The sequence below is a fragment of the Macaca thibetana genome, chromosome 1 (genome assembly GCF_024542745.1).
Source record: "Macaca thibetana thibetana isolate TM-01 chromosome 1, ASM2454274v1, whole genome shotgun sequence".
Taxonomy (NCBI): Eukaryota; Metazoa; Chordata; class Mammalia; order Primates; family Cercopithecidae; genus Macaca; species Macaca thibetana.
In genome coordinates, this window is record NC_065578.1 from 39812553 (window position 1) to 39838971 (window position 26419).

Consider the following 26419-nt stretch of genomic DNA (forward strand, 5'->3'; position numbering starts at 1 on the left):
CCTTCCCCTCTCTTCTGCCTGCCCCTCTCCAAAGGTCACACTAGTTGTTTTTTCAGCACCTTGGGTGCCTATAGCTCTTAATTGTGATTGTAATAGACCTCTGTCCTTTAGAGCTCATTGTTTTAAGCATGCAGATTGCATGATTCACTAGGTGTAGTAGAGACGCTTGGGAAATAGTGGCAGAATCTCACAGGAGCAAAGCTGGGCCTTGTGCTGCTTGCTTTGTTATATGAAACTTTATTTTTAATGAATTATTTCATAGTATATTATCCTTAGAAGTAGTCATTCAGTGACAACCATTCTCCCCATCCCAGCCTGTATTAATAGCCAGCCAGAGAAAGTCTAGGAGAAGTGGCATCCTAATCAACATTTGTAATTCTGACCCTGCATGAGGGCCTTCGGATTAGCAAGCCCTCTGTCACCTCCTTACTAGAGTAGGGTGTGCCTTACTGCGTCTCCGTTCTTTCTGGGCAGTCTTCGCTACTGTAAACATCCTTGACTGGAAGCTGTAAGGTGTTCAGAGGAGCTTTCAGTCGGATGTTTACAGCGGCAGGCTGCCACGGTCGTCCCCAGCTACGCATCGGCTTTGAAACATTGCAGGTTTGTGCCCACAGGCTCAATTCCTCCTCTTGGGGGTCCTTCCCTCCTCTCTAAGCAGTCACAGCAACAAGAACTCAGGCCATTTCTCTTCCTTCAGAACAGAGAGTATCATATACCTGCTTTCCTTGTTGAAATTGTTTTCTCCTTTTGTCTATCAGAAGCCCCCTTTAAAACAAGATGGTGAACTCTGTGATGAAATCAGGCCTTGCTCACTCTCATTGTGCTAAGTCCTTGTTTTCTATGGGCTGCCTGCTGAATACACTGGCTGGAGAGAAGGGTCACATCCTGTCAGTTCCTTCAAATTCCTCAGTGCTTCTGGGTCTCTCGGGGTGTCACACAGCTCCTTATTCCATCTTAGCCAGACTCGAAATGCTGTGATCCATCTGCTTTTAAAGTGTGTTTAGCTGAAACAGCTTCTTGTTGCTTGGATTTAGTTCTTTGTAGGTGTTCAAGCCATTGATTGGCATCGTATTCGGGACAGCTGCTGCCTGGCCTTTGAAAGGTTGAGATTGCTGAAAGCTGGCCTGAAATTCTAAGATAGCATTTTTAATCCTCTGTAGACACGAAGTTTTCCCAGGCTCCAAATTGGCTGGCACCTCCTGAAGTCCTTTAAAACGCCTACTCTCCAAAACCCACCCTTTCCGAAGGAGGCAGCAGTTCACTCTTGCTGCTAAAAAGAATGTACTTTTTTCCAGTCAGGGCTGACTGCACAACACTGTAGAGATGACCCTAGGATGCGATGCTGCTCTTCTCTGGCACTGTTCATCAGTCTCAGCTTCTGAAAAGATTCCAAGAGCAAGCCCTCTAGTTGGGGAGGCCACTCTAAAGTTGAGCAAGTGCCCCATTCTGGATTGATCCAGTCATTAAACGATTGTTCTACCACTTGGGACAACCTCCCACTGCTGGGATAAGGAACTAGCCAGAAATATTGAATTGTGAGTCCTAGGCCCTGACTTCTCAAAGATGCTTGGGAGTTTCGCTTGTTCTTCAGAGAAGCAAGTAAAGATTATTTGAAAGTAGTAGGTAGGTGAGGCCTGACTTCTGCCCCACTAAAGCTATGAGTTGAAAGTTCCTGCCCATTGAAATGTCATTATCTTTTCACCCATTTCTTTAAACCAAGCATAATCATTTCCTTGCTAGCTTGACTTCCACTGGCAGAATGAGTCTTCATAATGCAGAAGAGCCTTAGATATGCCTTCTTCCATTTCATTGATTTGAGAACAGTTGTGCCTTGTCCTAACAACACAAACCTAGGTGCCTCCACTTGATTCTCACAGCATCCTAGATATTGTCTAGTTCATAAACAGTTTAAGAGGATTTAGTAAGCAGCATAGGAGGAGCTCTTTACCTGCTCTCACAGTTTTTGGCAAGAGGTATTTTGGGTTCTGGAAGGGGTTTTTAAAGGGTTTGCTTTTTGTCTGACAAAAAGATCATATTCAATACTAGATCAGCTGTAGTCGGGGATAACTGGAGACTAAACAATCACAGGTCAGGGCTAGAAAATGCAGGTGTCTCCCTGCTGCCTAGCTTCCTACACAGATGGTTCTAGGACTTTCAGTCCTGTATACCCTCTCATTACCCGAGAGCTTTTCCAAGTTAGGTCTGGATTTCAGTGATTTGTATTTTTTGTAAAATAAGAAAGGAGATCTCAGTGGAACCCAAGTACCTTGAACCTACTTCAACAACTTTGCAAAGAGCAGTTGGCCTCTGTTTCTTGGCTGCAAAAGGTATCAGTATTTTAGCCTTGCCACAGCCAAGACCTAGTTTGCAGGCTGACATTTATTTATAATGATGATAAGTTGGGGTTGAAATGGAGTTGACGTTGCCATTTTTAAGTTGTTGTGGAAATTGAGACCTAGATGAAAATAAAAGGGAATCTCCTTTTCCTTCTGCCTCGGCATAATCATATTGAGGGTTAAAACTGTTTGTGTCTGAAGCACAGAATATATTAACCTAGAAAGTCAGTTCATACATTAACTGAGAAACGCAGAATATTACAGGTATCTCCCTAAGCTGGATAGATGGCTGTCAAGTAACCGTGTCATGCAGAGACCCATGTTTCTCAGGGGCTAGATACTGGCAATCCTAGTTTTAGTGTCCTGGCCCCCAGTCATCAGGCAAACAAAGGATACTCAGCTCTGTTCCACAGGGGACACCAGCTGCTTCCCCACACTGTAGCCACAGAGTCCTAGAGGTACCAAAAGAGAGTTTAGAGACTACTTTTTTCTATTGGTAACAACTGTTGGGTTTAAGAGAATTTGTCATACCACCAACTTAGATTCAGAGAAGTACTTTCCTGCCTCTGTCTGCCTGTCTAAATAAATCCATTCATCATTCAGCAAGCACTTATTGAGTGCCTACCTGGGAACGCAGGGGATAGCAGAGAGCAAGAGGGAGCTAGGCTTTGCCCTCATGGCACTTACATTTTAGTAGAACAGTTAATTTGACATGAAAGTGCAAAAGTGTATACTATGAGGACAGTACTTTGGAAGCACAGTTCAGGGCACCTAACATAATGTTGGGAATGGGGTCAATACCAGCTTTGTAAATGTTACTTTGGGGAGTTTGAGGCAGCCCGCAGGGTTTGTGTACTTCTAAGAAGTGTCTTTTCCTCTTTTCTGGAACATGGCAAACTTTGCCCTGAATAAGGACATGAGTAAATTTAGCTAATATTTTTACTCAGCCAGCCCAAGTGGTTCTATGTTTTTATTGTTTTTGTTGTCCCAGGCAGGGGCACCATGTGTCACACAGGTCACTCCGGATCAGACGCCGTTCTGTGTCAGTGGTCAGGGGCTGACCAACCCTGGACCCTGTGGGCTATAACCATGCTGTAGTGTGTGTAAACATCCTACACTCTCAGCTGTGAGCTCAAGGTGGCTGGGAGAGGGTTGTTTACTCCTTCTGCCATGGAAAACATCAGCTGAAGAAGGAACAGTCTCCACTCCGCAGATCGGACAGAATGCGACCTCCCTAATCAGCCAAGGCAGTACCCCAGCGGAGAGCTGTCCATCAGGCCCCCTGGGTTGCGCTTCTGTGGCTAAGTACAACCAGAACCAGATGTGACACTGGATAGACATGCCCTCCGTGACCACAGAGCTTTCAACAAGCTGTGAAAAGCTGGGTACTTGCCTACCAGTGCTCTCGATCCTGAAAATTTCAGCTCAGGAAAAGCCCTGTTTCCCATTAACCTGTTCTGTCCCCCTTGAAGTGGTGGGGATAAAATGAGAAGAGTGCTGCCTGTTTGGGAGATTGGGACCAGGCCTGAGAGGCACGATGTTTGGGTAGCATCTTCCCAACACGTGCAATTAGCACTGTTCTCAGATCACAGGCCTTGACAGCATTTACTGACAAGCACTGCTGGTGCGTGGTTTTTAGTTACAGTAATTATTTGCCCGTTTGCAACTTATCATGCAATGGGTGATTATTTCGTACTTGGCTATATGTTTTGTGAAGCCTATAGGATCTGTTATTTTTAGTTTGATTTAGCATAACTGGTCTCTTTGAATTCCACTTTCCTTTGGCTTCAAATGTGGAGAGCTCAGCATTCAGCAGGCAACTGCACATAGCCTGTTTGGGGGAAGAGTGGAAATTCACTGTGGCGGTTGCTGAATCGGTTCTTTTTCTCTTACCTGTCTCTCTTTCCACCCAACAGGAGGAGGTGCGCCAGTCTGTAACTCCTGCCGAGCCAGTCCAGTACTATTTCACGCTGGCTCAGCAGCCCACCGCTGTCCAAGTCCAGGGCCAGCAGCAAGGCCAGCAGACCACCAGCTCCACGACCACCATCCAGCCTGGGCAGATCATCATCGCACAGCCTCAGCAGGGCCAGGTCTGTGAGCTGCTGAGGATGCCCATCCAGCAAGACAGTGCCCCTTAGGTTTTTGGATGGCCAGAGCTTGATGAGGGCAGAGAGGCAGCCGGATCATTAGAGAGCACTGGATTTAAAGTCTGGAAACGGGAACTTTTCCCCAGATTCAGCTACTGGGGTGAGATGTCACCCTAATCTCTCTGGACCCTGTTTTTCTCAAAGGTCAAATGAAGAAAGTGTAGTGGACAGTATGTTCTCCAGGATCCCTATTAGCTCAGAAATTTTAGGAGAGAAAAAAAATGTCTGAAATGCCTTATGAAGAGTAGTGGGATCTCTGTAGAGGTACTAAAGTGAACTCCATGCCTGCTGTCTGTGTGTCTGTGTCAGAAGTGGAATTTGTGCCCTTAAAAGGAGAGATTAGGTATCATTGCCAGTTTGCATACTCCTTCTCCCCGTCATTTCTGTGTCCCATATTTGTGTCAAGTGACCTTCTCTTTTTATGATAGTAATCAGAGGACTCTTTCTCTCCCCAGTAGTATTGTTGAGAGCAGTAGCATTCATGTTTGTTGGGGGTCATGTGAGGCTGCAGAGAACTCTGTACTGTGAGCTCTGAATCCAAATTCTCTGTCAATCATTATTTATTCATCAAACACTGAGCATCCTCTGAGGGTAAAGTCCTGTACTATGTACTGGGGATACAAGCATGAATACAACAGTCCTTATTTTCAAGGAATTCACAATTTAGTTGGGGATACAAATACTTAAAGGTTGTACCTCCACGTGGGAATGTGTACAGGGTGTTAGAGGAACACATCAAAAGAAGTACCTTGGCTCAGCGTAGTGGCTCATGCCTGTAATCCCAACACTTTGGGAGGCCAAGGTGAGAGGAACCCAGGAGTTTGGGTTACAGTGAGGTAGGATCATGCCACTGCACTTCAGCCCAGGCAGCACAGCAAGACCTCTTCTTTAATTAAAAAAAAAGGCAGGGACATGTGGTGGCTCGTGTGTAATTCCAACACTTTGGGTGGCCAAGGCAGGGGGATTGCATGAGCCCACGTGTTCAAGACCAGCCTGGGCAACATGGTGAGAGACCCTGTGTCTACCAAAAAATCAGAACATTAGCCAGCCATGGTGGCATGCACTTGTGTCCCAGCTACTTAAGAGGCTGAGTTGGGATGATCGCTTGAGCCAAGGAAGTCAAGGCCTCAGTGAACTGTGATTGTGCCATTGCACTCCAGCTGGGGTGACAGAGCAAGCTGCTGTCTCAAAAAAACAGTGTGTATATATATGTATGTATGTATATGTGTGTGTGTGTGTGTATATATATATATATGAGGATGAGTAGCTAAGAAAGATGTGAAGGAGATGGTCAGATAATGTTCCTGAAGGAAGTAATATGAGTCTTAGGGAACAGTGGAAATTAAAGCGGGAAAGGGTGGTATTGCCAGTTGAGGGCACAGCATAGGCAAAGGCTTAGAAGTGAAAAACAGTACAGGGAGCCATGGGAAAGTAGTCAGCATAGGAGACCATCTAGGCAAGTTTGAAAAGATAGGTAGTGAACACATCCTGGACAGCCTTGTGTATTCTAATAAGGAGCTGAGTTTGCCTAGAAGAAAAAAAAATGGGGTGGAGGTAGATGGATTGATTGATGTTTTTTTAAAGATAGGTTCTCACTTGGTCACCCCGGCTGGAGTAGCACAATCATAGCTTACTGCAGGTTCAAACTGCTGGGCTCAAGCAATCCTTCTGCCTCAGCCTCCCGAGGAGCTGGGACTCCCAGGCGTATGCCACCACACCTGGATAATTTTTAATTTTTTTGTGGAGATGGAGTCTCATTAATGTTTCACAGGCTGGTCTCGAACTCCTGGCTTCATGCCATCCTCTCACCTTGGCCTTCCACAGTGGTGGGATGACAGGCATGAGCTACCATTGTAATTATGATTTGTCCAGGTGCAGTGGTTCACACCTGTAATCCCATCACTTTGGGAGGCCAACGTAGGCGGATCACAAGGTCAGGAGTTCGAGACCAGCCTGGCCAATATGGTGAAACCCCATCTCTACTAAAAATGCAAAAATTAGCCGGGCATGGTGGTGGGTGCTTGTAGTCCCAGCTACTCGGGAGGCTGAGGCAGGAGAATCTCTTGAACCTGGGAGGCGGAGGTTGCAGTGAGCTGAGATCATGCCGCTGCACTCCAGCCTGGGTGACAGAGCGAGACTCCGTCTCAAAAAAAAAAGGTAATTACGATTTTAGGATTTATTCCCTGCTCATTTACTTATCCATGTTACAAAAATGTATTGAGTACTTGTTTTATGCCAGACCCTGTGCTAGGCAGGAGGGTTCAAAGATAATGGCTGCTCAGTCACTGCCTCAAGACCTCAATTGCACCATGATGCCTAAGGGACCTTCTTTGGCTAATGCTTGTGCCTCTACAGTGGTGAAAGCTTGACCTGCCAAAGGCTTTATCCCTTTACAGAGTGAACTTAGAGGGAGTCTGCCAAGGGCAGGCTCTGATTGGCTGATCATCCTAAGGAAGCTCATGGCTGTTGTGCCCTGACAGCAGGGCACACCATACATGATTTGACAGCTGCCATGCTAACACAAGCCCTCATTTTCCTGAAATGATTTAGAAATACCTTGGAAATCCTCTTGGGAAAATTGGGTTGATATAGTACAGTGATGAGTTGGCAGCATGCATTTCTTTTTAGTCAGCGAGAATTTCATCTATCCTCTTCTCTGCCAACCCAGACGTGCACATCTTGGAGCTGATAAGGCTTGTGAGGATGGTGAAGTTGGTCCTTCCCAGCATTTCCTGGCTGTTCTTTCACCATCCTGCTGCTTCAGGGTGGCCTTGTGCTGTGTCACACCTCCCTGGACCTGTTGTGATGGCTATTTCAAGTTGAGTGCAGATATGCTTTGTAGGACAGAATACATATGTATCAAAGCAGAGTTGGAAAGAATGCATATTTTGGTAAAATTAATCCTGTGTTTTCTGTCATAAATTGGAAACTTATTTATGGAAGTTGGGAATAGGCTGAGTTGAAAATTGTGGTACAAGAATGGAAGAGATGTTTTCTGTTAGCCTAGCCCACTGCACGTACTTTTGGAACACTCTGTCGTCTTTCTTTCCTGCCCTCCTCCAGTTTGTAGTAATTTCTCCTTAGTAATCCCTTGAATCTCATCTGTCGTTCCCAGAACACATCCCCTTCCCTTGTAACTTTGGATGCATAGTTGTAATTTTCAGTAATCTATGCAGTCAGAATTAAGAACATCAGAATAGCAACATCAGTTGAAGTTTATGATTCATTGAGACTTCCATAGTCGTCTTATTGAGGTGATTAATTCAGAGTGGGGGAGACAGAGTGACAGAATTCAAGTCAGGGGTTGGATATACAGGTGTAGTTTAAAAGGCTCCACCCACACACCCCCGCCGCCGCCGCACCCCCCATCACTACCACCACCAGATGAGCCAGATAGGCTCACTGCTCTAGGTAACCTGTGAAAGTCACAAATAGTACTAAAGTTTTGAGATTTGAAAGAATAATTGACCCTTTTGGCAGCTTGTGTCTTTACCATCTCTCAGAAGAGTACATTTCATAGGACTATAACCATTGTGTGTGAGAGACAGAATCTGCCAAGTCATACACATTGGGCAGAAATTTCTTAGATCCGAGATTGCTGTTTTTAGAAAGTTAGAGTTCTTGCTTTCTTAAATTCTATTAATTAGGGGTACACTTAGTTAAAAGTCTGTGTCTTAACAGTGCCCAGTGAGTTAGCAGTGTTTGCTCTCCTGTGGGAAGCCATACTGTGGTCCAGAGTAGCCATCTGGCCAGTGTGGGCAGGAATTGCTCTGCAGCTTGAATGGAGTGAGAGCCAGTGTGCACTAGGGTCAGCCTCGGAGATGTACCCCTGTGCGTTATTTTTCTCTCAGTGTCTTAAATGCCTAAGAAAGAGCACATGACCCTGAACTAACTAAATCCGTACCCTTTCCATTTAATGTTACCCTCCAAATTCATCTGCCCCAGACTTGACTTTGACTATTTCTGAAGTAAACTGTCATGGTTGCTTTTGATTTTTTCTGTAGTGTATGTGCCTTATCATCACTAAAGGGGCTGTGAAAATTTGCAGCATTTGGGGCACAGAGATTTATGTTTGGGACCCATGCAGATATTTGTACTGTGAGCCTTAAAATATTTTTGGCTTTTCTTTCATTTTGGAGAGTAGCTTTAGCAATGCTGTAAACCCAGAGGACTCTGCATTACTAGTATTGAGATGAGTTTAGGCATTCATTGAGAGGGTTTGCTCCCGGCACACTGCTCGTTATTAACGTCTTGGTAATCCTGTGGGCTCTAAGCCTGAACTCATGCAGCATTCTCATAACTCTTCCTTTCAGACCACACCTGTGACAATGCAGGTTGGAGAAGGTCAGCAGGTGCAGATTGTCCAGGCCCAGCCACAGGGTCAAGCCCAGCAGGCCCAGAGTAGCACTGGACAGACCATGCAGGTGATGCAGCAGATCATCACTAACACGGGAGAGATCCAGCAGATCCCGGTGAGTCCTGCCCTGAGGTTTGTCTTTACAGCTTTATAGAAGGAAATACTTAAAGATATATCTATGCCTTGAGACAGAGAGAGAGAGAGAGAGAGATATATATATATATATATATCTCTCTCACACACACGCACAATACTTTTTTTTTTTTTTTTTTTTTTTTTTTTTGAGATAGGTCTTGCTCTGTCGCCCAGGCTGAAGTGCAGTGGCTTGATCTCAGCTCACTGCAGCCTCTGCCTCCCAGGTTCAAGCGATTCTCCTGCCTTAGAGACGGGGTTTCACAGTGTTGGCCAAGCTGGTCTCTAACTCCTAACCTCAGGTGATCCGCCCGCCTCAGCCTCCCAAAGTGCTGGGATTATAGGCGTGAGCCACCACACCCAGCCCACAATACTTATTTTTATGTGTGTGTGTGTGTGTGTGTGTATGTGTGTGTGTGTTTTGTTTTTAATCTATATGCCAGTGTTCCTGAACACAACTTGCTTCACTGTGTTTGTTCCCTGCTTTCCTTTAATCTAGGTTCAGGTTCCCCACAGTGGGGCATCTTCACTCGATTTCCCCTCATTCCACCTATGCAGGGAAATCATTGTAACCACTACCCATGACAAGGCCCAAAGGCCCTGTGAGGCAGTCCTGTATTTGATCAGCAGAGGATAAGAGGGAGGTGTATAGGGAAGGCCATAAATACACTTGTTGCATATTCATGACTCATTTCCCAGTGGAGCCTGCAGCAAAGTGTATTTTTGGCTTTCATATAACTTATCCATTCCTTTACTGTGGACTGCTGCTTCCTGTGTGCCTTGAGGGATTTCAATTCTTAGATTTGTTGGCTTTTTTATTTGTACTCCTTCTTTTGTAAAATGTGTCCTTGTCTTAACACTTGCAGTCTGTACATGGTAATTTTGACCCCCAAAACTGGAAAGTGAGTGAAACAGAGCGGTCCTTCTATTCCCTGCCCTTTGCCATTTTTGTCATAAATGAAACGTAGGCAGGTATAGAAACTCACATAGACTTGATTAACCACTTCCTCTGTGAAAATAACTCTGAAAGTATCCTTAGATCAGTTTAGGAATTGTTCTTCATCTGAAGTTAACATGGTAATAGGCCAAGAGAAAGCTTACGAAAGCGGCGTGTGTATGTCTCTTTTTCCACCTCTCTCACGTGTGCTCACAATGGATTGCATGACTGAGCTCTGCTTTGCTTCATTGTTTCACTCCCCAACCCCAAGATTTCTGTTGAATGGTTCTCGTTTTTGCAAGTGAAGGCACCGCCACAGGTTCATTTAAGCCAGAGAATAGAGAGTTCCACCTTGCAGATACTTTAACCCTCTGGGACACAGAGCTTTACCTAGCAGATTTGTTGCAGAATTCACTATTTCATCTTCACTGGCTCAGGCACTTTCTGTAGGAGTCTTCATTTCCAGACTCTTTAGGCAGCTCGTTGGAATGTTCCTAATAGTGATGAGCTTCAGGAAGGAAACTTTATTTCCCTTTCAAAAACCCAGAGCTTATTTTGTCTGTAATTAATGTAAAAAAGCTATGAGGATCCCCAAACCTGTCTTGCTGTAGAGAAATGAGGGACGGATCATCACCAAATGTCTTAACCTAAGCTAAAAAGGAAAACTCTTGCTTCTGTTGAAGAGCTGCTTGGAACCATTTGGCTCACAGCTTTTCAGTCACATTTGGGTTTCTGCAAAGAGCTCTTCCCAGCTAGAAAATTTTACATCCGTGTAGCTGTCATTATACCTTCTCCCACTCCTGTGACAAGACTTTAGTCTTCTTGTGATCCCTGGCTGGAGTTCTAGGGACTCCTGGGACTAGCCACCATCAGTCTCTGTAGATGAGGTTTCCCATACCTCCGCGCAGCTGCCTTCCTCCCCACAAGCAACTTAACATTGTTGCCAGGAAGCTGCATTATAGGATTTAAGTGGGGAATTCAGGCTTGGCACCACAGCCTCCCAGCAGCTTCTCTTGGCATATTCTCAGGAAAGAAATGACTGCAGGTCATAATACTTTTGCCCTGTCTCCTTTGAACCAGATTGTTAATGGTTTTGGATTGTGTGTCCCTCCATCTTGCCTCAAGTGGGCAATTCTAGAATGGTCTACCATGAATTTGAGAGGTCGTTTTTTCTTGGTAGTTCAAATTCTGTGAGGCTGGGAGTCTCAGAGAAGCATTTTGATTGAACACTGTGTGCAGGAGTACAGCTTCATCCCATTAGCATTTTCCTCACGGAAGAGTCCTGCAGCTCGTGAAGACCAGAGGGAAATTTGCTCCAGAGCAGAGGCAACACTTACCTGTTAGCCGCAAGAAGCTCCCCCTTGCAGCAAAGCAGACTGGGCAGCCAGGGCAGGTGGTTTCTGGGGCCCCCAGATAGAGACCTAGTCTATCCATGCTCCCAGAACCCCTTTCATTTCCTCTAAATTGAGGGTGTGAATGTCTGCAGTCCTTCCCTGCTGACCATCATCTTTGCTGAGCTACGGTTCTCTGACATGGTAACTGCCTTGGTCCTCTTTTCATCCCTAGCTCAAAGCACTAATACTTTCATGGTACACTGGAGCATTAAGAGCCTGAGTTAAGGCTTTTAGCACACAATTAAATGCAGCATGTAGTATTATTGTATTATCTGAGATTTAATCGTAAGCATGAGAGACTCTAAGGGCGCTTTTGTAGCTTTGGTTTCCCATGATGGGGTTTTCTGTGAAAGGTTTATTGATTCTGCTTCCCCTTGGGAGGTGTTTGGCCAGAAGCTAGTGCTGAACACCAAGGATCCTAAAAGCCCCACAGACCCCCATCCAGCCTGGCTGTTGGGGAGAGAGATGGTTAAGCAGGCCAGCTTTTGCCTCCAAGATGTGCAGCATGGGGCAGGGCAGTGTGAGGGCTATGATGCGGAATGATGGCTGTCTGCTTTGGGCTCCTGGCGGACGCTGGATCTCTTTACAGTATTGGGAATTGTGGGAGATGGGAGGGAAAGAGGCCCACACTTAATGTACAGGCATTCTGATCATGTCAGTCAGATAAATTCTGAAGATAAGCCGTGATCATGTAGCTAAAATCCGGCAAATAACGAGCATGCAGCCATGCTGTTCTCACCTTTGTGACAGGATCTTCTGGGAGTTTTTTCTGAAGTCCGTTCAGGGAACATATTCTCTTCTGTGTTGTGTGACTTGTGGATGTTCTAGTTTTGCTTGTTTTGACCTCTCTTTAAAAGGGACTTTTTTCAGGGCAGGCTTCTTTGGAGGGCTTGAGGGGTAGGGGGCAGTCACCATCTCTCGTCATGGAAAGTTTGCCTGTTTGAGATTATGCTCAATGTCTTATGGTCTCTTTGTCTCTGCCCCTGCCCTAGGTGCAGCTGAACGCCGGCCAGCTGCAGTATATCCGCTTAGCCCAGCCTGTATCAGGGACTCAAGTTGTGCAGGGACAGATCCAGACACTTGCCACCAATGCTCAACAGGTATGTGCCCCAGAGACACAGGGCTTGTGTTGGAGATCAGGAGCAGGTGGCTTCTGACAGGAAAGGAGCACTCAGCACACAACTGTCTTGCCTCCTCATCCTTCAGCCAGAGGCACCACCCCCACACCCTCCATATCTCTTCTGCACCCAAGAGGCATGGGTGGTAATTGGAACATTAGGTTCAAAGTGTTTTCTCTTACTGTCTTGTTCTCAGGGGGCAAAGAAATGCAAGTCAGGGGAAGCCTCGAAGGTGCCTGAAAGAAATCTTATAGGTGTGCACACCCGTCAGACCCGGGATATGTTCGACAGATCTCCTAATCGTCAGGCTGTTTCCATCTTTAAACCCAAGTGGCTGTTGTGTTCTGGCACCTCCTGTGCCCTTTGAAAAGCTTACTTAGATTTTACCTCCACCTCCTTTTGCATCCCTGACCAGAAAAATTGCCCCTCTCCTCTCGTGCTCTACAGTATTGATGGCTGAGTCACAGATGGTGAGGGGGCTGCCTCCCTGGGCTTGGGGGTATTGAGGGATGTGGGCACCATTTGTAGAAGATGGGGGGTGCTGGTCAAGGGGAGGCATTGTTAATGGATTCTTTTGCCTCAGACCCAAAAAAAGCAGCGATCGTTTAAGAGCTGGACCCGTCTGGCCCAGTTGCATTTCTGGTGATGTATCTATTGACAGTGGTGACAGAGCTGAGTTTGTAGAGCAGGTCTCCAAAGATCTCATTTGGGAAAATAATGAAGAATGAGCCAAAAGCAAGGCTTCTGAGTTCCATATAGTCTCTGGGATCATTAAGGGCTCGCTCTTTGCCCACTCCCTGGCTTACCTAAGGACTCGGCTCTTCCGTAACTGATACTGACTCACACCCTTCCCCCAGCCCCTCTTTTTAACCTTGGTAAGATTCTTCCCTGGGATCCTAAAAACATAACGGCATGGGAGTGGGAGGAAATGAGAAGGAAGCTTCTTGGTTCCTCAGAAGTCAGTTTGGGGCTGGGCACGGTGGCTCACGCCTGTAATCCCAGCACTTTGGGAGGGAGGCCGAGGCAGGTGGATCACTTGAGGTCGGGAGTTTGAGACCAGCCTGCCCAACATGGCAAAACCATTTCTACTAAAAATACAAAAATTAGCTGGGTGTGGTGGTACACGCCTTGTAATGCCAGCTACTTGGGAGGCTGAGGCACAAGAATCACTTGAACCCAGGAGGTGGAGGTTGCAGTGAGCCGAGATTGTGCCACTGCACTCCAGCCTGGGTGACAGAGTGAGACTTTGTCTCCAAAAAAAAAAAAAATTTGGTTTTGGGAACAGAACTAAAGCCAAAAAATGGGAGAGGTTGGGGAGAAGCAAGAAAGCGGTAGCTGAAGGCAATGAAAATCTTTGTAACAACAGGTTGTAATTGTGACGACCTAGTACTTAGTAGGTGCTCAGTAAATGTTTGTTGAAGCAGAATGAATAATATGTAAATAAAATTTAAAGGTAAGTGAAATCTCAGCTAATATGAATGGCAATCCTGCTCGCCACAGAGCAGTTAACCTTCTTATCTATGTGGAATATTTTCCATTTGTCTCGGGCTCACTTGTTTATTCTGCAGACATTTCTGGAATACTTATTTTGTATGGGCCCTGCCCTCAAGCAGCTTATAGGCTGTTGGAAGGAAAAGGACCAAAATAAGGAACAATAGTAAGAAATAGTCGCCGGGCGCGGTGGCTCAAGCCTGTAATCCCAGCACTTTGGGAGGCCGAGACGGGCGGATCACGAGGTCAGGAGATCAAAATCATCCTGGCTAACATGGTGAAACCCCATCTCTACTAAAAAATACGAAAAACTAGCCGGGCGAGGTGGCGGGCGCCTGTAGTCCCAGCTACTCAGGAGGCCAAGGCAGGAGAATGGCGTGAACCCAGGAGGCGGAGCTTGCAGTGAGCCGAGATCGCGCCACTGCACTCCAGGCTGGGTAACAGAGCGAGACTCTGTCTCAAAAAAAAAAAAAAAAAAAAAAAAAAAAACCCAGTCATGAAGCCTTTTATACCCGTTCCCTTTCTTGTTCCTCATAGCCTCATGGGTAGGCCTGCAGGGGTTGTTTTTGGCCGTGGTGAGGACATTTGAGAGGACAGTCCTTGTCTTGCAGGCTGGCTGTGATGATTCCAGGAAATGGTACACAGAGGACACTGCTGGTCAGATGTTCCATAGGAACACATGTGCATGCACACCACAGTCTTCCTTCTAGTTTACCAAGCTGCTTCCAGCAGTTGTCATTATATATGCAGTTCTGCATGTCAGTAAATTTATCTAAAGTCCATTCACAGTCCGCAAGTAAGATTTTAAGTACTCGTGATAAATGTTGTATTTGTTCCACTCCCCGTCCCTCCCCCTTTCTCCTCCCCTCCCTTGGCCTAGAGGACTGCACAGTGCCTCTCTCGGAAAAAGTACTTCATAGGTTTGCCATGAGGACTGCTGGGGCCAAGGCCACTTGCTTGCCAGGGTGTTTCATATTCCAGTCAGATGATCTGGGTGATACAGGTTTGGTTTGGAGCCCACCTTCTAAGAATGAAAGAGACCACTCACCACTTTGTCTAACACTTTGCAATCCACCTTCACTGGCTGAAAGACTGACTCTTAGGACTTCTACCCCAAACCATAGCACCTAGGAGCCATGTGTTCTGTTTGAGCCTCAGGACCTTCAGATGAGTGAGTGGTTGAGGGAGTAGGCATTCATTAGAGAGATGGGGGTGGGAACTATCTATTATGTGCTCAGGATTCTCGATGTCCCTTTGTGCTGCCAACTCCTGGGATAGCCATCAGTGCTAGAAGATTAGGAGGGGCCCTCGCTTTCTTACTACCCATTGAGCTGGGCACTTTATATGCATTGTCTCATTTGATCTTTATGACCTTCTTCTGGGTGGTGGGCTGGTGGATCAGACCCTGCAGCTGACGTGTCAACTCTACCATCTTGATTCTTACAGATTACCCAGACAGAGGTCCAGCAAGGACAGCAGCAGTTCAGCCAGTTCACAGATGGACAGGTAGGGTACCCAGCCTGGGCAGGGGCAGAGGGTGAGGAATTGCGGGGCAGGGTAGCAGGTAGTATCTGGGTTTGGATGGTTAGGGCAGCTGTCCTGTCCTCTCCTAACAAGGAGTGGACAGAAATTGTTAAAACAAGTACAGTATTTAAATCAGGGCACCTATCCTTTAGTTTTATAGACTTAGTTGTAACTAAAAATAATCTTAGACCATGTAGCCCCAGTTGCTATTTTACAGATGAGTAGACTGAACCCTGGAGATGGGAAGTGCCTTGTCCATGCTCCCCTAGATGTTCATTCCAGACAGGACTAGAGAGCAGGTTTCCTGTTTCCCTCTCTAGAACTGTATTTTTTTCCCCTAAGCCATAATGTTTTTTAATAGCATAGACTGTTGAGTTGCAGAGAACATGTGACCTCTTGAACTCTCTGGGTACCTGAAATTCAGTAATTTTCAGTCCCTGCAAGGAGAGAATCTTCCCTTTTCCCTCTGCTTTCCCCTCACAGTACAGTACCAGAGACCACTGAGGACATGATAGGATGACATGCCCAAACTTGTGCCCTCTGCTGCTCAAAAGGGAGAAGAGCTGGCATCAGGACCCACCTCTGGCTTCTGCCAGCACCACATGCTAGGCTTACATGCCAGGGCTCCCGTGAAGTCTTGGCTTTTGGTTTCTTTGGGGAGCGCCTGGAAAACCAAGTAGTCAATTAGCCCTGCCCTTCCTAAGTGGCTGTGTGAGTATCTTCTCCACCCCTGAAGGGTCTTGGCTATAGTTAAGTGTTTATACCAGGCCACCTCCTTAGCAGGGCCCATGGAGAAAATTGAAATTCAGTTTGGTTTCAACCTGAGCCGGATATTCTGAGAAAAGGAGGAGAGGAGGGGGTAATCCTACTGCCCCTGCCAGTGTAGATTACCAAGAGTTGGGGAAATGCTGACTTCCAAGCTGCTGGTACAGTGGTTCGAATTGCTTGTGTTTGCCACAGAGGAACAGCGTGCAGCAAGCTCGAGTCTCTGAGCTAACGGGAGAGGCAGAGCCCAGAGAAGTGAAAGCCACAGGAAATTCAACTCCCTGCACCTCTTCCCTGCCCACCACACACCCCCCCTCACACCGGGCTGGTGCCTCCTGTGTCTGCTGCTCCCAACCCCAGCAGAGCTCCACTTCCCCTCCTCCTTCTGACGCCTTGCAGTGGGTGGTGGTTGAGGTATCTGGGACCCCCAACCAGCTCGAGACCCATAGGGAGCTGCATGCCCCTCTCCCAGGGGTGACCTCACTCTCTCCTCTCCACCCCTCGCAGCAGCTCTACCAGATCCAGCAAGTCACCATGCCTGCGGGCCAGGACCTCGCCCAGCCCATGTTCATCCAGTCAGCCAACCAGCCCTCCGACGGGCAGGCCCCCCAGGTGACCGGCGACTGAGGGCCTGAGCTGGCAAGGCCAAGGACACCCAACACAATTTTTGCCATACAGCCCCAGGCGATGGGCACAGCCTTCCTCCCCAGAGGACCCGGCCGACCTCAGCGCCTCCTGCAGGCTAGGACACTGGTGCACTACGCCCCATGCCTGGGGGCCAAGATTCTCCAGCAGAAAGATGCAATATTTTTTGTTTCCTTTTTTTTCCATTTTTTTCTCCAAGGAATCAATATTTCAATATGTTGAGCTATGTGTCCAATGCTATGAAATTAAAATATTAAATAACATATTTATGGCATTTTCTTGAAGAGTGTGGTTAAAGAAATATTTCTTCTTTTGTTTTTTTTTGTTGTTGTTTGTTACCGCCACTTCTTTTTAGGAGCAAATCTCCCCAGGGGTGTATGGTATTTCTTGACTCTTGGAACAGCTGCTACCCCCAAGACTTGCCACGTTGTTCTGCCCTCAGATGGAATTAGGTGAATGTGTGTAGCTGCTTTTTCACTCGTGGTCCTCTCCCCATCCCTTGCTCTTACGCCAGAGCTCTGTGTATTTGCATCCAGAGGCCATGGAAACATTCCTTGCATTTAAGAGATTTATTCCCCATGGAGAGTGGGTGGGTTCATTGCCACACTCTTTTCTCCCAGGGACCCAGGAGACTAGGACTTTGTGCGTTTGCTGCCCACCTCCCCTTTATTTTTTAAATGCATTAAACACTGTGCTAGTCTCCTTTGCATGGACTTCAGACTGCATGAAATGCAATAAATCTCATTTTAGATAATTTAGAGTCTGGGTTTCTGTGTCTGGGGGCATTCATGGGGCCACTTTGCTTGGAAAGGTTCATTTTGCCCTCAGGTTGTGTGTCTGGGAGAGAGGGCCGCCCTTGTGAGAAGGGGATGTTCAAAGCGAAGGGAACTTCATGCTGTGTATGTAAATCAAACAGGTCCTTAGCCGGGGTGTGTGTGTGTGTGTGTGTGTGTGTGTGTGTGTGTCTTGCTCTGTTGCTCACTTCAGCCTCAATCTGTGTGTGTGTGTGTGTGTGTGTGTCTTGCTCTGTTGCTCACTTCAGCCTCTGTGTGTGTGTGTGTGTGTGTCTCTGTGTGTGTGTGTGTGTCTTGCTCTGTTGCTCACTTCAGCCTCAATCTCTGTGTGTGTGTGTGTGTGTCTGTGTGTGTGTGTGTCTTGCTCTGTTGCTCACTTCAGCCTCAGTCTGTGTGTGTGTGTGTGTGTGTCTGTCTGTCTGTCTTGCTCTGTTGCTCACTTCAGCCTCAATCTCCTGGGCTCAAGCAATCCTCCCACCCCAGCCTCCTGAGTTGCTGGGACTACAGTCAGGTTACAGTCATGTACCACCATGCCCAGCTAATTTTTTTTATTTATTTGTAGAGACAGGGTTTCACTTATTGCCCTGGCTGGTCTTGAACTCCTGGGCTCAAGTGATCCTGCCACATCAGCTTCCCAAAGTACTGGGATTATGGGCATGAGCCACTGTGCCTGACCTACCTCAGCCAGTCTTAAAAGTGAACTTCGGCCGGGCGCGGTGGCTCAAGCCTATAATCCCAGCACTTTGGGAGGCCGAGACGGGTGGATCACGAGGTCAGGAGATCGAGACCATTCTGGCTAACACGGTGAAACCCCGTCTGTACTAAAAAATACAAAAAACTAGCCGGGCGAGATGGTGGGCACCTGTAGTCCCAGCTACTCGGGAGGCTGAGGCAGGAGAATGGCGTAAACCTGGGAGGCGGAGCTTGCAGTGAGCTGAGATCCGGCCACTGCACTCCAGCCTGGGTGACAGAGCGAGACTCCGTCTCAAAAAAAAAAAAAGTGAACTTCATCAATATATTTGCTGCTCAGAGATGCTTGCCTGCTGGACTTACTAGATTCTCACCATGTATCAGATTGAGCTGTGTCTCCTGCCTGGTTGAGGGTCAAGAGGGCATCTCTCATGGAGAAAGCTGGCTCTATCAAACAAACCTGGGGTAAATCCTTCCAGGCCTGCCTGGCACAGGCTGCTGTTCAGCTACCTGCTGTGGCCACGCCCATTACCAATGGCATGGCATCTGCCAGAGAACAACCCAGGTGCCTTGTCAGCCAAGAGTTCTACAGCCAAGACCTACTTCCTGTTAATTGAAGCAGAGAGAATAGAGAGAGCATTCCACTTATTCATTGGCCACAGAGGCCAGTGATGAGCCATCTTTCTTACCTCCACCATGCCATCCTTCCAGTTGGAATGAGCTGCTGTTGTGGGAAGAACAGTGAGCTGGGTGCCAGGAAATGTAGGTATTTGCCCTAAACCCATGGGCAGATACCTCCCTTGTCTTTGGGACTGTCTCAGTGAGTGAGGTGGAAATTGGGGAAAGGCTTCTGTTAGATGATTTCAAGTCTGAACCTGATGCTTTTATGATTATCTCATGAAATATCCACTGTAAACCATGGGGGTAAGACATGAATTGGTTTTCAACAAGTAGTTTCAGATAACTCGAATGTCCTCTGCTCTTTCTTCCTCCCAGGAGATTGCCCAGATTTCTGGGATCTGCTTAAATACTTTGCCTAGATTCAAGTCTGGCCAGCTCTACCCTTTACTCCAAATTGGGGCATCCTGTTGCTTATATTGTCTTGATGATGGTAGCTTATAAAGTACTCAGCATCTACTTCACTATGCCTTACCTCAGTCCATAAGAAAAAACTGCAATGAAAACAACACAATGAAATAATAAATTAGGAAAAACAATCTGGTAGGAAATCAGGATTATAGAAAACAACACAAATATGGTTATAAAGACCTGTGTAGTTATTAGAATTATTTGACCCTGAGCTTCCTGGCCACCAAAGCAAAAAGAGATGAGACGAGGTAAAGTCTCATCTTACGAAAGTCTTATAAAGTCTTTCTTATAAAAGACAACTTTTTTTTTGTTGTTTTTCAAAGGCAAAGTTTTTTTAGCTTTAAGGTTTTGGATACATGATGCTGTGTATCCAGAATGACATGGAGTGTCATCAGGGTAGGTAAAGCAGGTGACAGTTCACCATGAGAAGTCAGTAAGTCGGCCCCCATAACACAGTGAGTCAGGGTCAGCCCCCACATGCTCGCGACTCCCAAATTCAGTCCCTCCTATATCTAGTTATCTTTATTCTAGCTCTGGACTTTTTTCTGAAGGGGATCTTCTGGCCTTTCCAGCTGTCCTGAACTCAGTCTTAGCGAGACATCATATAATAGCAAGTTTTCACTGATACCCGTGTGCCTAGCCCCGCATGCAGGGAATGCAAGAGGGAGAAAGTGGAAGTGCAGAGGGACCTCAGGCAGAAGCTCCACAATTTAATTTCCTGACATCCTGTGTCCCGCCTTGTTTGCTCTGGTTCATTCCTGAAAACCCAAGTATGATTGTAGTTTCAGGCCAGTGAGTGGGTCCCCATTTTCCTGTAGACTTCCATTCTTGTTTTAGAGATGTTTCGGTCAGTTGTGATTAGCAAGCAGCTTCCCTGCTGAACACTTTCCCTTTAAATTGCCCTGCCAGCAGGGCTCATTCTGGTGTAAACAAACCCTTTGGTGCAGCCCAAGAGAGCCCCTATCTAATACCCAGCATGATCCCCTTACATCCGGAGCACTTTTTAAACATTTTTCCTAGCACTTGCAGCATCCGTCCTCCCTCCCGATGATCTTCACAGTGACCCTGCAGGGGAGACAGGAAGAGGCATCATGATCCCTGTGTTAGAGATGCAGTCATGGGAGGGCTAGTGAAGTGCAGTGACTTGCCCAAGGTCACTCCATGAATTAAGGGTGGAATTGAAACCAAAACACTGATCTCCTGACCCCCTGTGCATACACAGTTGCTCTCTGGCCAAAGGTGACGTGTATATAGGTAAGAAAGAGGCAGGCTGTTGAAATGTGAACTATCCCCTTTTATTCAGTCTTCCTGAACTGACTGGCCCAGCCTTGAGTATGTGTGAAATAAATAAAGCAGTTGGGTCTGGTCTGGGGACAGCTGGTGGGTGGGATAACTTGCCACAAGGATGACCTTGGAGACTGGAGACCCCTGGAATCAGGAGCAGACGATCTGGCTGGCTTCCTTGCCGCTCAGGTCTGCGGAGGCCACAAGGGGGCAGCATGCAGCCCTCACCTGTGTCTCTGGGAGGTGCCTTGTCCCACTCATCCCAACTGTAGACAATTCTAGGAACTAGTGGGAGTGTGACTGTCCCCTTTCTTAACCCCCTTCCTGAGGAGACCCTCACCCTTTGAAGGGAGGGTCCTCCCTAGGATAATAGTGAGAGCTGGAAATTCTGCCCTCTCCAGAGTGTTGCCTCAAGGTCGGTGGTTAGATTTTAATAAGGACTTTCTGACAGCTCAAGTTGGTTCAAGGTCCTTCTTACCTCCCCAGCTTTGTTTCTTTTCACTCTCCTCTCCCCCACCACCTCCTGTACTCTATGGTCCTGTCACACCCAATTACCGATCCCTGAACTTTCCTCCATGTTTTCAGAATGTGCTAGCTACAATGCCTGAAATGCCCTTTTACTTCCTTTTTCACTTATTGAGCTTCTACACATCCATCAAGGCCCAATTTAAATGGCCCTTGCTGAGAAACTTCAAGACCTCTTCAATGTTCCCATGTGAACTTCTACAACCTCTATTATTAGAGCTCATATACAGTCGCTCAGCAGGTGTTTCTTTGGCACCTTCTGTGTGTCAGATGTTGTTTTAAACATTGTGAATACAGCTTAAAACAAGTCTGACTTGTCTGCTACCATGGAACTTACATTAATGAGTGGGCTGAGGGTGGGGGTTGGGTTGGGGGCGGGAGAGAAAGACAACGAACATAAGACCAAGTTAGCCTCTGAAGAAACCCTCTACCTTGCTGTTAGAGTTTTCTGGTTTGGGCTGTCTTCCTCACAGGCAGTCCTCAAGTCCAGGGTCATCTCCACCTCTGGAGCGCAGCACAGAGCCTGGCACCAAGAGGGTAACAGTAAACTGATGAGTGAGTGAATGAACACAAAACCATCCTTGCAGCCACACTGCACATATTCTCACTTCTGTTCATCTGCTCTCACCATGACATTTTTTTCTTGTTAAGAATTCTTTTTGTTTGTTTTGTTTTTTTGAGATGGAGTCTCACTCTGTCGCCAGACTGGAGTGCAGTGGTGCAACCTCGGCTCACTGCAAATTCTGCCTCCTGGGTTCAAGTGATTCTCCTGCCTCAGCCTCCCGAATAGCTGGGACTACAGGTGCCTGCCACCATTCCTGGCTAATTTTTGTATTTTTAGTAGAGACGAGGTTTCACCATGTTGGCCAGGATGGTCTCAATCTCTTGACCTCGTGACCCACCCACCTCAGCCTCCCAAAGTGCTGGGATTACAGGCGTGAGCCACCACGCCTGGCCCTTGTTAACAATTTTTTATTGAGCTATGATAATATGCCAGGCAGGGGTGTTCAATGGAGATTATTGTTTTAAGAAATTTCTGTCTAGGAAAATATGTCTAAGGCCAGGCATGGTGGTTCATGCTAGTAATCCTAGCACTTTGGGAGATCGAGGCGGGAGGATCACTTGAGGCCAGGAGTTTGAGACCAGCCTGGGCAATTTGGTGAAACCCCATCTCTACAGAAAAATACAAAAGTTAGTCTGGGCATGGTGGCACATGCCTGTAATCCCAGCTACTTGGGAGGCTGGGGCGGGTGGATTGCTTGAGCTGGGAAGGATGACTTGAGTCCAGGAGGCAAAGGTTGCAGTGAGCCAAGATCATGCCACTGCATTCCAGCTTGGGTGATAGAGTGAGACCCTGTCTCAAAAAAAAAAAAAAAAAAAGAAAAGAAAATACGTCTAAAGCTTGGTACTCATGGATTCTCATTTCATCTTCACATCCTTGTTAGGTAGGCATTCTCCCTATTTTATAACAAAGAAACTGGGGCTCAAAAATGTTAAAATATTACCCAAGGGCACCAGCTGGTTGACTGGAGCCAGATGCTCCTAGGCCTCCTATCCCAGCTGACCCAGCCCCCATGGGTTTTGCCCCCTCCACTTGTGATTATTTTCCTACAGAGAATGAGAGTCCCCTTCCCACAAACTCCTGGGTAGGGACCTAGCTTTTATCCCACAGTTCCAGCCATCTATAGGCCTCAGTGAGGTGGCATCTGAGCTCCTAAGAGGAGAAGACCCTCGTATGGAGGCCCAGTGCCCAGTCACATGAGCAACTTGGCCATGGCTTCCTCAAGGCCTCCTGAGCCAGGCTGCTGGTGTCTTCCCCAGCTTGGGTGCTGTTCCACTGCCATGGCTGAGGAAGAGGGGACAGAAAGACACTAAGACTGGCACTCAGGAGGGAAGAACCTGAGCTGGACCAGGCTGGGCTGGGTTCCTATGTCTGGCTGGTGCTGAGGAGAGGTCTGAAACAGAACCCGGCCTCCCTCCAATCCCTGAGCCTCCAGCCTCTCCTTAGAGTCTTGGCCGTGTGCTGTGCCCATCATCTCTGTGAACTCCCAGCCCCTCCCCCAAGCTCCTGGTCTTCTCTCTTTCTGGGAAGGTCTGTGGAACAGAAGCTTTCTAAGATCTTGTATGTGTCAAATGTCTTTGTTTTGCCCTTTCATTTAAGTGACAGTTTGGCAAGGTATAGAATTCTAAGTTCACAATTATTTGCCCTCAGCACTTGGAAGATATGATTCCATTGTCTCTTGGCATCTGTTGTTGCTGATGAGAAGTTTACTGTCAACTCAATTATTGGACCTTTGTAGATAAGCCATCTTTTCTCTCTGGTGGCTTTTAGAATTTCTATTTATTCTTGATATTCTACGCTTTGACTACAAGGTGTCTAGATAGAGTTTTGTTTTCTAAGATATCTTACTAGGTAGTCTGTGGGCCTTTTAAATCTAGAAATTCATTGATTATTTTTGGCAAGTTTAGTCACTCCAGTATCTCTTTTTGAAACCCTTAATGCATATGCTAGAATTTCTCATTCAATCTTCTATGTCTCTTTTCTTCCATCTGTTTAATCTCTTTATTCTGTGCTTCAGTCTGAAGGATTTCCTCAGTTCTAGCTTCTAATTCATTAATTCTCTTCAGATATATTTGATAACCTATTTATTGATTTTTTAAAAAATGTTAGTGACTTTAGTTTTCATTTCTAAAATTTCTAGATAGTTCTGTTCATTTCTGCTACATGTTTCTGTTTGATATCTTTCTATTCTTGTTTTATAGATGCTACTTCTTTCTTTATCTTTTTGATGATTTTAGCTATATTAAATTTCCTTTCAGATTGCTCCATTAGCTCTAGGTCTTTATGTATAAATTCTCCCATGAGAGGTATGTCTCTCAAGGTATGGTGCTTCTAATGTGTTATGGAACTTATCCTTGAGATTATTTTCAGCACATTTTCCTGACTGTGCCCTGGAATGTGGAGGCCACCCTAAGGGATGATTTCTCAGTTATATGTGCCTAAGGCACGTGGAAGTGCACCAGCCTCAAATCAGCTCTTATAGCAGTGTCTTGGTTTGGGATTTTTGCATGGCCTGGATATCAAATCCTGAGCCCACACCCCATGTGGACAGGCTGAGGTGTCACACTTATAAGGGTCCGCTTTCTGCTTAAAGCCAGGGGCCAGGTGGCTAGCAGACAGAGATTTTAATCCTGTTCATGGAAGGCAGCACTTTACCAGACCCAGCTTTAAACAGAAAGCCTACTGTTGCCCCTGGCATTTTTGAGGTTGGCAACTATACTTCCCACCCTCCCACCCCACTGGACACTGGACCCCCTCCTCAGAAATACACCTTCAATTCCTGCTTGCCACCAGGAATTACCTCTTATGGTCTTACACAATTCCCCATTCTTGCTTTTGGAGCTTAAATATGTATTTTTTTCTTTTAATTATCAGCTGGGCATGGTGGCTCACGCCTGTAATCCCAGCACTTTGGGAGGCCAAAGCTGATAGATCAATTCGAGGCCAGGAGTTCAAGACCAGCCTGGCCAACATGGTGAAACCCCATCTCTACAAAAAATACAAAAATTAGCCAGGCATGGTGGTGAGAATACAGTAGCTGTATTCTCAGCTACTCGAGAGGCTGAGGCAGAGAATAGCTTGAACCTGGGAAGCAGAGGTTTGCGGTAAGCCAAGATTACACCACTGCACTCTAGCCTGGACAACAGAGCAAGACTTGGTCTCAAAAAAAATAAATAAAAATAAAAAATAAAAAAATTATTTAGCACTTACCTTGCTTTGCACACCTAATATTTCAAAGAGGAGGAATTTAATAAGTGTTTAATCAAGCTTGACATGGAAATCCTGGTCTCTGAGCCTCCCATCTTTGTCACTGAGTCTCTAGCCTCTCTTTGGAGCACCCATTCTCCTCCCTGAATCCCATCTCCCTTACCAGGTTGTCAACCTCTTTCTGAACCCCATTTCCTGCTACTCAATCTCCAGTCCCTCCTACTCACGTCATCTCTCTCCCTGAGCCCTCATCCAAGTTTCTCCCACCAGGAGAGCATGGAAGTTCTTTTCCACTGCACACTCAGCAACTCAGAAAAGTCCTTCCTTTTCATTTTTCAGCCAACTCCATTGTCCCAGTGGTTCTCGCTGAGAACATGGAGTTAACCAGCAGGACCACAGCACTGTTGCCTTCTGCATGGTCTTCCAGGGGTAGAGGTTAGAGGAAGGATCTTAGAGGAAGAATCCTGAAGGCAGAGGAGGAGCCCTGCAAGAAGGGAGGGCTTTGACCTTCATTTCCACGCCCCTTTCTCCCTCTGTGTCTCCTCCCTGTGGGCCCCCTCCAGCCCTGAGGATCAATGGGGGTTCGCTTTCACTGAACTCAGCAATACTGCTCCCTCCCCACTTCCTGTGGCTCTGAGCTGACTGGCCTGCTTGGTCTAGGCTGGGGGCAGGTCAGTGCCACACCCAGATCCGGGGAAAAGAAATTCCTTGGGCCCCTCCAGCACCTCTCGCCTGGTGGGTGGCCTAAGTCTGTTGTCCTTTCTGGGCTGCAGAGGGAAAAGGAAGAAGGCCTGATCTTTCTCTCATGCTTCCTCCTGCTCTCAGTAGAGGTGGGTTCCCAGAGGTCAATAATGTGATGCCATCACCCTCTGAGCACTCTCCACTCCAGTCCCCTCCTAGGAAGGCTTCCTAGATTGACCAGAGCTGCTAGGACCAGGGAATTCCCAAAGCATCTCCCTGCTCCACCTCAAACACGTACCTGAAAATCAGTACGACAGATGGGTCATGTGTGTACAGCCCCCTGCATGGTCTCTAACTTTTTCATGCATTATAGCATTCAGCCCTGATAGCCAGGGAGGGGGGGGAAGAGGTGGAGTGGCTTGCCCAAGGTCCCCAGGTAGTCCACAGGTGGAGCTAGGACTGGAAGCCCAGCCATGACTTGTAGTTTAGGGCTCTTTCTGTCCCTAGCACTGCCAGCCTCTCTGGGTGCTGGTGCTTCCCACTTCACCCATCTTGGGTTCTCTCCTAGGGAGCCACAGCCTCTGCAACATGCCCAGCCTCAGGGCCTGGCCGGGTTCCCTGTTTCTTATCAAGTCAAATTGGACCCTCCAGCTTGGCATTCAAGTCCTCCTGCATCCCCCTGGCTAAGCTTGCTCTTCCGAATGCTCTGTAACATCCTTCCCACACCAATACACTCACACA

The 26419-nt window shown here is 46.9% G+C and overlaps 1 protein-coding gene across 10 annotated transcripts in view; it reads left to right on the forward strand.

Moving 5' to 3' along the window:
- NFYC (nuclear transcription factor Y subunit gamma) overlaps window positions 1-17600 on the forward strand; it is a 109192-nt gene extending 91592 nt beyond the window's left edge. For 5 of the 10 annotated variants that reach the window (XM_050799089.1, XM_050799070.1, XM_050799079.1 and 2 more), the window contains 5 exons: window positions 4253-4426; window positions 8797-8955; window positions 12296-12403; window positions 15359-15418; window positions 16397-17600. In XM_050799089.1, the coding sequence (XP_050655046.1) occupies window positions 4253-4426; window positions 8797-8955; window positions 12296-12403; window positions 15359-15418; window positions 16397-16828 (933 nt within the window). In that variant the 3' untranslated portion in view covers window positions 16829-17600. The remainder of the gene's footprint in view (window positions 1-4252; window positions 4427-8796; window positions 8956-12295; window positions 12404-15358; window positions 15419-16396) is intronic. The other 5 variants (XM_050799108.1, XM_050799097.1, XM_050799051.1 and 2 more) reach the window with 5 other exon arrangements.
- The last annotated feature ends 8819 nt before the right edge of the window (window positions 17601-26419 follow it).